The 12,155-nt window shown below is 44.5% G+C and overlaps 1 protein-coding gene across 1 annotated transcript in view; it reads left to right on the top strand.

Annotated features, from left to right (window-relative positions):
• LOC142294906 (calpain-8-like) overlaps nt 1-12,155 on the top strand; it is a 68,903-nt gene that overhangs the window by 39,479 nt on the left and 17,269 nt on the right. Inside the window, exons 11-12 of the mRNA XM_075337969.1 lie at nt 8,215-8,426; nt 11,960-11,996. Coding sequence (XP_075194084.1) covers nt 8,215-8,426; nt 11,960-11,996 — 249 coding nt within the window. The remainder of the gene's footprint in view (nt 1-8,214; nt 8,427-11,959; nt 11,997-12,155) is intronic.

The following is a 12,155-nucleotide window of genomic DNA, read 5'->3' as shown; positions in this document are numbered from 1 at the left end:
ACGTTCGGCGTCACAGTGACATCACATTGCGGCCGCCCAATAGAAGCGGAGGGACGGAGATGAGCGGAATGTAACATCCCGCCCACCTCCTTCCTTCCTGATTGCTGGCGGGAGGCAGGTAAGCTGTGTTCATCGTTCCCGTGGTGTCACACGGAGCGATGTGTGCTGCCACGGGAATGATGAACAATCGGCGCAGAGAAGGAGAAACGACATTTTGAAAATGAACGACGTGTCAACGAGCAACGATAAGGGAAGTGTTTTTGCTTGTTAACAGTCATTCCGAGGTGTCACATGGTACGATATGTCTGACGATGCCAGATGTGCGTCACTAACGACGTCACCCCGACGACATATCGCCCAATATATCGTACCCTGTGACGCCCGCATTAGTCATATGAAAAGGCACGTTACAGGGTCAGTTTTGATTTTTAGGATTGTTACTTCCAATATGTGGCACTAGAGTTTGTCTACTTCCTCCCTGAAGAGACAATATGCATAGGATTCAAATGAAATGGACATTTGGGAGGAGCATTGGGTGCTATTGGTTGCCGACCAAGTGCCTCAGCCAATCAGCATCACTACTTATGATTTCTGAAATGGTGATTGGCTTAAGCCATGACTTACAGACATCAGCTAAATAGGTTTCTTTGAACCCTTAACAACCGCGTGTGGTAAAATTACTTCCTAGCGGTCATAGTGTTAATCCCCACAGGCAATCAGTGCACATATGAGCCGATTTATACAGCTGACATGTGCCTGCCAGGCACAAGTGGAATCACATTCTACCCGTGCCTTTGAACTCCTTAAATGGCTCTGCAAATATGTGACAGTGCCAGATCGCGCTATAATTTTTTTTATATATAAACTGGGCATATTGCAAATGGAAGGTTTGGATACTGTAAAGTCCACTTCTTCCTCTACTTATGGGGGGCACCATGCAGAAATAGCAATTGGTACTGTGATCGGTTGGCTTTCTCCAGATCATTGGTACTTTAGAAGGCATAGATTGCTTCTGTTACGGGGGGACCGGCAGATTAGGAGCAGGGGTATATATCCCAATCGCCAGTCGGGGCCCACCGTGCTCCAGATGGTACAGGAAATGCTCTTGCGACTCGAAGACCTAGCAACACCAACCCTAGCGATGTCCATAGGGACAGAGATGTCCTCTAATGGAGGTGCAGTAGGAGAGACCACTACAGTGGCTGAACGACCCTCTGACCTGCGCTCCAGCTGACGTTCGGAGGTCCGCAGGTCAATGCGTGTAGCCAGAGTCATGAGGCCCTCAAAGGTAGTTGGTACCTCACGCGACGCTAATGCGTCCTTCACGTGCGAGGCTAATCCCCTCCAGAACAGTGGAATGAGAGTCCTCTCTGACCACCCCAGTTCTGCAGCAAGTGTCCTGAAACTCACAGCATATTGACTTGAGGAGGTACGCCCCTGCTCCAAAGTCAGTAGCTGTAGGGCCGAGTCGTGAGTGACCTGAGGCCCCAGGAACACTTGTCGCAAGGACTCCAAAAACTCCTTAGAGTCCTGTATTACGGGGTCATTCCTCTCCCACAATGGTGTAGCCCACTCCAGTGCTCTATCAGAGAGCAAGGAGATGATAAACCCCACCTTTGACCTCTCTGTAGGAAACCGTGCAGCCAACAGCTCTAGATGGACTGAGCACTGGTTCACGAATCCCCTACATGCCTTGCTGTTCCCCGTAAACTTGTTGGGCAGCGAGAGGTGAGGGAGGGTTGGAGTAGGCTTGGTGACTGACACCATTGCAGCCGCTTGAGCCACCACATCATCCATATCAGCAGCAAGAGCAGACTTCTCCAGAGACCTCACTCTGGCATCAAGCTGCAGCATGAACTGACGTAGCTGCTCCATCTCCGCCATGCCAGCCAGACCCTGGCGCAGTCTTACTGTTACGGGGGGACCGGCAGATTAGGACCAGGGGTATATATCCCAATCGCCAGTCGGGGCCCACCGTGCTCCAGATGGTAAAGGAGCTGCTGGCACCCTGTGGGTTAGGCGGAGACTATAGAGCTGGATGGCTCTGAGATAACTCAAGGAACCGGTCACGTGTGTAGGGACACGTCAGACCGGACGACAACCCAGTTAGCGTTTCGGTGGAGCGGACGCTACTCCGACCACGTGTGTAACAACACATCAGGCCGGATGGTAAACAGTTAGCATTGACCGAGAAGACCGCTGCGACAGCGCCCTGTCGGCCACGTGTGTAAGTCACGTCAGGCCGAGCGGTCCTCCGATTAGCGTTTCTGGCCACCACTCGACTGGCCACGTGTGTAAAGGACACGTCAGACCAGGTAGTCACACCATTAGCATTTGACTGGGAAGCCGAGGATGATAATAGGGTTCACACACCCAATCCAGGAACACCCTGTTAACTTCACAGGGGTTCTGGGGTGCACTGTCCGTGCGCGTAGAGGGCACAACCGGACAGGTGGCGCAGCAGGTACACTCTCTGTGTGCGTAGAGGGTACTCTCGGACAGGTGACGCAACAGGTATTCTGTCCGTGTGCGTAGGAGGCACAACTGAACAGGTGACGCAGCAGCCGCAGCCCAGTTAATGCCACTGGACTGCTCTAGCACAACAGGAACGGTAGCAAGGAAGCACGGCGCCTGACCCTCATGTGCTGAGCCATGAATCTTGGCGTGACAGGCACCATTCGCCTAGCCCTACCTACCTCTTCAAACAAGGCTTATGCCACCAAGAACTCTAAATGAAGACTGCGCACCTCCATGTTGTCTCCAGCCCCTTTTATAACCTGGGTCCGCCCCAAACCCAGGGTGGAACCACCAAGGTACAATAGCAGAGTGACGTCATCAGTGACGTCACATGCGACCTATCCGGAACCGCCACGTCATTGATGACCTCATGGCAGCCACGACCCAAACACTTCACCAGTCATCATCTGACGACCAATGGTGAGGTGCCAGATCATAGGGGCGGGCCTCTGCGAGCCAGTCCGGAGTTGCCACGTCATCAGGACACCTGACACCCTCTGCCCTATCAGGGCCTGCCACCTCACGGACATGCTCAGTGAGGTCCTTACCAGACCTAGCCTCTGATGCACTAAGTGCCTGAGCATGCTCAGTTGGCTGAGCAACAGGCTTAGAAAGCAGACTATCAGTTTGAGCATGCTCAGTAGGCACATCCCAGAACTTAGACACAGCACGAAGTCCAAGTACCTTTGTAAAGAGGCTGTTAGGGTTAATTGTGGGAGCATGCTCAGTAGCCTGAACTGAGGACTTAGTCTCAGACATAACACAAACAGGCTGAGCATGCTCACTAGGCAAAACACCGGGCTTAGACTCTGGCTGGGGTAAATCGGCGCACGCATGTGCACTAGCCGCCTCTCCACACTTAGACGTGGTGGAAGGAACAGCCAACTGGACGACCCGAGGCACGGCCAAGAACGGCAGCCGGCGCCTGGGCGCAACAGGAACCGCAGTAGACTGCTTGCGGCTATGGCGGCGCGGGTTCGTAACAGCTTCTTTGCATGCAACCACAGGGTAAGATGTGATGCTCGTCTATAGCAGCAGATATGTGGAGCTCAACTCCTGTCCTGATCTCCTATTCTGCAGCCAAAACACAGGTAGTAGTTTGTCCTTGTAGTCCAGTTTTGCCTTTCTGATGCAAAAGTGACTTCTCCACACATGTAGCAAAAACTATCCGATTTGTTCACGCAAGAAAGAGGCATATCTGGAAAAACATAGAGAAACATATCAATATGCTAAGAAATCCTAAAACTATATACCTTACACAGAGAGCATTTACAAAAGTAGGTGATACAATTTTAATTAGGATTGCGTCATCGGAGCTGAGTTGGCGCTTTTGATTGGTCACCCTAAGAGTACAGAAAGCTGAAGGCTCAATAGACTAAAAAGATGTAATAGACTAGCTACCAAGAATGCATGATGAAATAATAAAGAGTAAGATTTTCTGTACAGTAAGCCTGAAGGAAAAGTGTCATAAGTAATTACAACCTCCTCTGGATTTGGATCTGGATCTTCTGGATGTTTCCATCTCTGAACCAATTTGGCTGTAGAACAGTGTAAATGCTGAATGTCATACAAATGAATAGACAGAGAAGAGCACGTCAGTGGCATATAATGGTGCCCCGTTCTAATTTTTTGTCCCCCAGGTTTACAGTTTGTAACTTGTTCCTAGTATCAGACTTTTCCCGTGTAGTATTGTAGTAATGCATACATTGTGTTAACTCTAGTATGCTCCTGCCTTCACTATCTCTCATGTATCAGCACACCTTCATTCCTGGACTTCTTACCCCTGTTAATATAGCGGCTGTGCAATCTTCTGTCTCTTGAGCAGTGACACTGCCCACATGTCTGATTTCTCCTTTACCATTTGCAGACTGTGGGTTCTCTCCTCCAATAATTTAATCTGCTGTTGTCTACAACTTCTTCCCCTCCCTTTCATTATCTCTCTCAATAGTGGAAGGGGGCAGACAGAAGCAACAGCACAGTCAGCAATGTGAAGGAGTTGCACAGACTTTACAACAGAAAATTTGTTGAGATTTTTTTTTAATGATGACTATATATGTATATATAAATTTCCAAAAAATCAGAAGGCAGCTCTCCACTTCTCTTTCAAATAAAATCTTCTTTAATGGCCCATATCACAGGATGTTTCGGTCAAAGGCTGACCTTTCTCCAACACTGGAAAAAGGTCAACCTTTGACCGAAACGTCCTGTGATATGTGCCATTAAAGAAGATTTTATTTGAAAGAGAAGTGGAGAGCTGCCTTCTGATTCTTTGGAAATATTGAGGAGCGGTAGGAGGCTGTTGTGAAGGATTGTTGCACCCAACTAATGTTTAAGTGCTAATTGTTTATATATATATATATATATATATATATATATATATATATATACAGTGCTGGCCAAAGTATTGGCACCCCTGCAATTCTGTCAGAGAGTACTCAGTTTATTCCTGAAAATGATTGCAATCACAAATTCCTTGGTATTATTATCTTCATTTAATTTGTCTTCAATGAAAAAAAATAAAAAAAATTGTCATAAAGCCAAATTGGATATAATTTCACACCAAACATAAAAAAATAAAAAAGGGGGTGGCCAAAAGTATTGGCACTGTTTGAAAAATCATGTGATGCTTCTCTAATTTGTGTAATAACAGCCCCTGTAACTTACCTGTGGCACCTAACAGGTGCTGGCAATAACTAAATCACACTTGCAGCCGGTTGACACGGATTAAAGTTGACTCAACCTCTGTCCTGTGTCCTTGTGTGCACCACATTGAGCATGGAGAAAAGAAAGAAGACCAAAGAACTGTCTGAGGACTTGAGAATCCAAATTGTGAGGAAGCGTGAGCAATCTCAAGGCTACAAGTCCATCTCCAAAGACCTGAAAGTTCCTGTGTCTAAGGTGCGCAGTGTCATCAAGAAGTGTAAAGCCCATGGCACTGTGGCTAACCTCCCTAGATGTGGAAGGAAAAGAAAAACTGACGAGAGATTTCAACGCAAGATTGAGCGGATGGTGGATAAAGAACCTCGACTAACATCCAGACAAGTTCAAGCTCCTCTGCAGTCCGAGGGTACAACAGTGTCAACCCGTACTATCCGTCGGGACTGTATGGTTGGATACACAAGAAGACCCCACTTCTGTCCCCGAGACATAAAAAAGCTAGGCTGGAGTTCGCCAAAACTTACCTGAGAAAGTCTAAAACATTTTGGAAGAATGTTCTCTGGTCAGATGAGACAAAAGTAGAGTTTTTTGGGAAAAGGCATCAACAGAGGTTACAGGGAAAAAAAGAGGCATTCAAAGAAAAGAACATGGTCCCTGCAGTCAAACATGGCGGAGGTTCCCTGATGTTTTGGGGATGTTTTGCTGCCTCTGGCACTGGACTGCTTGACCGTGTGCATGGCATTATGAAGTCTGAAGACTACCAACAAATTTTGCAGCATAATGTAGGGCCCAGTGTGAGAAAGCTGGGTCTCCCTCAGAGGTCATAGGTCTTCCAGCAGGACAATGACCCAAAACACACTTCAAAAAGCACTAGAAAATGGTTTGAGAGAAAGCACTGGAGACTACTAAAGGGGCCAGGAATAAGTCCAGACCTGAACCCCATAGAACACCTGTGGAGAGATCTCACAATGGCAGAGAAGGCCCCCTTCAAATCTCAGGGACCTGGAGCAGTTTGCCAAAGAAGAATGGTCTAAAATTCCAGCAGAGCATTGTAAGAAACTCATTGATGGAACCGGAAGCGGTTGTTCGCAGTTATTTTGGCTAAAGGTTGTGCAACCAAGTATTAGGCTAAGGGTGCCAATACTTTTGTCTGGCCCATTTTTGGATTTTTGTGTGAAATGATCAATGATTTGATTTTTGTTTCATTCTCTTTTGTGTTTTTTCATTGCAAGCAAAATAAATGAAGATAATACCAAAGAATTTGTGATTGCAAGAGGAAACTGAGTATTCTCTGACAGAATTGCAGGGGTGCCAGTACTTTTGGCCAACACTGTATATATATATATATATATATATATGTATGTATACACTCTATATATATTTAAAATGTATACATCTAAATTATGATAATTAATGCAAAACAATGCTTAAAATTATTTTTTTTGTTTTTGCAGGTTCCCAAAGAGGTACTGTGATTTCCATTATTCTGCTTTGATCTTGGGCTGTTTATGATACTCACTGGTGGAGACCTTTTCTATTATTGTTTTATTCTATCACTAGAAAACTGGCGAAACGGTCCATGAAACAATTTCTTTATTATAGAGAATGCAAGAGATGGTAGAAATCATGTTTGAGAAACAGCACCAATGTTCTTCATAGATCGTGGCTAGTGTTGCATCTACTGTATATTCATAAGGATAAGCGGCAATATCAGGTGCAGCCGAAAGAAATGCTGTTTCTGGAACAAATCTCTAATCACTTAGAATCCCTTGTATTCATGTATTTCTGTTTACAAGGAGCTCCCCCTAGTGGTGGCTGCAGACAGAATCACATCATGTATTTCTGTATACAGGGAGCTCCCCCTAGTGGTGGCTGCAGACAGAATCACATCATGTATTTCTGTATTCAGGGAGCTCCCCCTAGTGGTGGCTGCAGACAGAATCACATCATGTATCTCTGTATTCAGGGAGCTCCCCCTAGTGGTGGCTGCAGACAGGATCTTATCATGTATCTCTGTATACAGGGAGCTCCTTCTAGTGGTGACTGCAGACAGAACCTTATCATGTATCTCTGTATACAGGGAGCTCCCCCTAGTGGTGGCTGCAGACAGGATCTTATCATGTGTCTCTATATACAGGGAGCTCCCCCTAGTGGTGGCTGCAGACAGGATCTTATCATGTGTCTCTGTATACAAGGAGCTCCCCCTAGTGGTGGCTGCAGACAGGATCTTATCATGTGTCTCTGTATACAAGAAGCTCCCCCTAGTGGTGGCTGCAGACAGGATCTTATCATGTGTCTCTGTATACAGGGAGCTCCCCCTAGTGGTGGCTGCAGACAGGATCTTATCATGTATCTCTGTATACAGGGAGCTCCCCCTAGTGGTGGCTGCAGACAGGATCTTATCATGTGTCTCTGTATACAGGGAGCTCCCCCTAGTGGTGGCTGCAGACAGGATCTTATCATGTATCTCTGTATACAGGGAGCTCCCACTAGTGGTGGCTGCAGACAGGATCTTATCATGTATCTCTGTATACAAGAAGCGCCCCCTAGTGGTGGTTTCAGACATAATCTTATCCTGTATCTCTGTATACAGGGAGCTCTCTCTAGTGGTAGTTGCAGTTAGTATCTTGTCATATATGTCTGTATACAGGGAGCTCCCCCTAGTGGTGGCTGCAGACAGGATCTTATCATGTATCTCTGTATACAGGGAGTTCCCCCTAGTGGTGGCTGCAGACAGGATATTATCATGTGTCTCTGGATACAGGGAGCTCCCCCTAGTGGTGGCTGCCGACAGGATCTTATCATGTGTCTCTGTATACAGTGAGCTCCCCCTAGTGGTGGCTGCAGACAGAATCTTATCATGTATCTCTGTATAAAGGGAGCTCTCCCTAGTGGTGGCTGCAGGCAGAATCTTATGTATATCTGTATACAGAGTGCTCCCTCTAGTGGTGGCTGAAGAGTGACAGTATATATGTATAGTAGGGGAATAGGAGCTCTATAAAATGATAGGCTTTCACGTGTTTTGTTTTTCTCATATAGTTACAAAACCAAACAGATGTTCATGTCAACAAAGAATTTTTCCAGAGGACTCCATCAGCCGCCCGCTCCGACACTTTCATCAACATGCGGGAAGTGTCTAAGCGCATAAAGTTACCAGTTGGCGATTATATGATTGTACCGTCTACCTTTGAGCCATTTAAACCGGGAGACTTCTGCCTGCGAATCTTTTCAGAGAAAACTGCCATGTACCTGTACGTATGGGGACTGCACGTGCCTGTATGGTTCTTCTTACTCTATGGATAATTGAATCACTTTTATGTCCAATTTTGAATCCAATTGAGATAAATAGGGTTTGTCCAGGGACAGTGCCAGCACATGCCCAATTTACATGGCCGTCTGCTTGAGCCCAAAGTCTCAGCAAAGAGGCAAACACAGGTTCTTAAACTGGTATGCTCACCTTTAGGAGATGTGCAACTAAGGCTTTGTCATTGGAATCTCAGCTCCTGCTGTTCCCATACACATGGACTCGGCAGGGCACCGCGGTCTCATAGGTATATAGTTACAAAAATAAAAACGTAATACAAAGGAAAAAAGGGCTTGTGAATTAGAGAATCCGTCCAGGTTCTCGATCGTCACTTTTAGTGGATCAACAAAATCAGGCCACAAGGCTACACGTTTCAGTCTACATTTATTTCATATCACAATCTGTATTAAAACTAAAAATGAGAACGCCTGCAATTCTTTAGTAAACACTCATATTTCCTATTTAAGAAAAATGCACATGTTCATTAGCAGCAATAGACTGACTCAGGCCCTATCTTTTGTATTGAAGCATCTAATAAGCGTGTGCAAATGTCATTATGAGGAGAGGATGGCAAGGGACAGGTGTGACATCACCTATTGTGATTGGTGGATTCTGTCTTATCCTACCTGTCATTGTAATCATGTCTCTAATGACAAGGAAACAAGGAAGTAGGTAAAATTCCATGATGACATTAAAAATTTCCTAGAAGTCCATTAAATAAGTACGAGGCAGATAACTTACGCATTTCGGACATACACCTCTCTAATCATACAGTCCCTAACAGACGTTCTGTCGCTTATCCATGTTATGTAAATAAAAGCTTATCACCTGACTTTAAATTCATCCATTGGTTTTATAAATTACTCTTTTGAAAGCTGAAACCCTCCCAAATTTGGTTAAGGTTATGAAAATAAATTTGCTGCAAAGTGGAAATATTGATCATTTAATGAACACAGAAAGGTCAGATTTTGGCAAGGCAAAAGTTTTGTCGCCCACAGAAAGTAATGTGAAATTCAAACCAATTAACTTCTAATACAAAGATATGTTACATAAGATTGGTGAATGAAGTTGTGGTGCTATTAGAGCCATATTTAATATTTATTAAGTTTTGTCGCCTTCTCATATAATGCACCCAATCCTAGTTTACATCCTCACCTGTGCTCACTAAATCGGTTAATTAGTGGGTGTGTATAAAAAGAAATCCAGCACCCCAGACCTTCACTTGAACTGCAACTTGACCTCTGACCACATGCCAAAAATCCACACTGTGACCAAAGCCTTGATTATCAAGAGGCTGAAGACCAGATCCACTGCAGAGGTGGATGGCATCTTTAATGTGTCTCAGCATCAAGTACAAATAATTTAAAAAAAAGATTTGAAGAGACTGGAGATGTATTTGACAAGCCCAGGTCCGGCAGACCCCACACTGCTCAGGAGGAACGTTTGTTTGTTAGAAAATCCAAAGCCAGCCCCTCTTCCACTGCAGCAGAGCTTCAAAAGGCCTGGTCACCTCAAGTCCCTGTGTCAACTGGAACAGTTTTTAGGATTCTGTCTCGAAATGGCCTCCATGGTCGAATCAGTGCCTAGAAGCCAGCACTAAACACAAGGCAATTAAAAAACCATGTAGCCTTTGCCAAGTCCCACAGCCTGCTAAACAGATGGACGCTGGAAAAGTGGCAGAAGGTGGATTTTTCTGATGAATCTTCAGGTGAATTACACCACAGCCGCCGCAAATACTGCAGGAGACCTACTGGAGCCCGTATGGATCCAGAAAACAGTTAAGTTCGGTGGTGAAAGATCATGGTCTGGGGTTATATTCAGTATGAGGGTGTGCGAAATATTTGCAAGGTGGAAGGCAATATCAAAAGCCTAAAATATCAAGAAGTATTAGCTACCTCTTACATTCCCAATCATAAAAGGGGTCAAATTCTGCAGCAGGATGGTCTCCATCTCATACATCCATCTCTATAACAAAGTTCCTCCTGGCAAAGAAGATCAAGGTGCTCAAGGACTGGCCAGCCCAGTCACCAGACATGAACATCATTGAGCATATTTGGGGTAGGGTGAAAGAGGAAGCTTGGAAGACAAAACCAAAGAATCTAGATGAACTCTGGGAGGCATGTAAGACTGCATTCTTTGCTATTCCTGATGACTTCATCAATAAATTGTATGAACCATTGTTGATCCGCATGGATACAGTCCTTCAAGCTCATGGAAGTCACACAAAATATTAAATATGGCTCTAATAGCACCACAGCTTCATTCACCAATGTTATGCAACATATCTTTGTATTAGAAGTTAATTATTTGTTTGAATTTCACATTACTTTCTGTGGGCGACAAAACTTTTGTCTTGTCAAAATCTGACCTTTCTGTGTTCATTAAATGATCAATATTTCAGCTTTGCAGAAGCTGTATTTTCATAACCTAAACCAAATTTGGGAGGGTTTCAGCTTTCAAAAGAGTAATTTATGAAACCCATGGATAAATTTAAAGTCAGGTTATAAGCTTTTATTTACATAACATGGATAAGCGACAGAACATCTGTCAGGGACTGTAGGAGCATACTGAAAGGGCAGGATGAATAGGGGTAATTTAAACCCCCATTGGCCTGTGTAAAAATTGCGAAATTACTAATTTTTTAAAAAAAAAAAAATATATATATATACAGATAGTGATATGAGAAAAAAAATTGCCAAAAATTAATTAAAAATCCATGCAACACAAAAAAAATGATGCACAATAAGTCATTTTCTTATGACTAGAGATGAGTGAATTGATTTGCAAAATCCTGGTTCAGCGACTCACCTTCTGATTAAAATGTCCTACAAATCTGAAGAGGCGCCAGGATAGTATGAGTAGGGCTGAGCTGCGATACCACACATAAACTGTAAAGGGATTCTGTCAGCAGGTTTATGCTATGTAATCTGAAGACAGCATGCTGTAGGGGATAACATGAAGAATTCAGAGATGCATCACTTATCACAAAGTGTGTAGTTGTTCACCTGCAATGTTTGTTTTAACACCAGTAGATTATTATTGCTCTGACTAGCTGGTGAATGGGGCACTTGTTTGCTGTGATTAGCAGCTCACTGTCTATAGACATTGTACCTAAGGAGCCTGGTGTGCACAGAGGCAACTTTCTCAGCTCTGTTTTATTGCTATATCTGAAAACTCTGAGTGTATCAGAAAGGCTGCAGCCAGTAATCTAAGTGAGACATCATTGAATTTAGGATCTTTTTTCCTACATTATGTTGCTCTCAGATGAGGTTGCAAAAACCTGGTGACAGATTCCCTTTAATAGCTATGGGGCTATTTGTTCAAGATAACAGCCATTTTTTGTAATCCTGCTGGGCATATGCATTACACTGCCCCCTATTGGTCTATGCTGGTAAAGATGCACGCTTGCATTGGATGATCATGCATATTTCTTGTGGTGCTGAACTTCTGGATCTTTGTTTTTTCTTTTCCTGCTACCAGGGAAGTTGGTGACGTGGCAAAAGCTGATCCCTATGAGGTGAGATATGTTTTTATATGTCCTTATATTTTGTTAAATGGAGTACATCTGCCCAAACAAATACTATAATAGATTGTAGGAGCTGAAAAGACAAAAAGGTGCAGATAGCATCGTACCTGAGTGGGGGTAATATGCACTTGGGGCAAGTGTCGCTCACCT

Source organism: Anomaloglossus baeobatrachus, chromosome 3 (assembly GCF_048569485.1).
Source record: "Anomaloglossus baeobatrachus isolate aAnoBae1 chromosome 3, aAnoBae1.hap1, whole genome shotgun sequence".
Classification (NCBI taxonomy): Eukaryota; Metazoa; Chordata; class Amphibia; order Anura; family Aromobatidae; genus Anomaloglossus; species Anomaloglossus baeobatrachus.
Note: the sequence above shows the minus strand (reverse complement) of the source record. Positions and strands in the feature narration are given on the sequence as shown.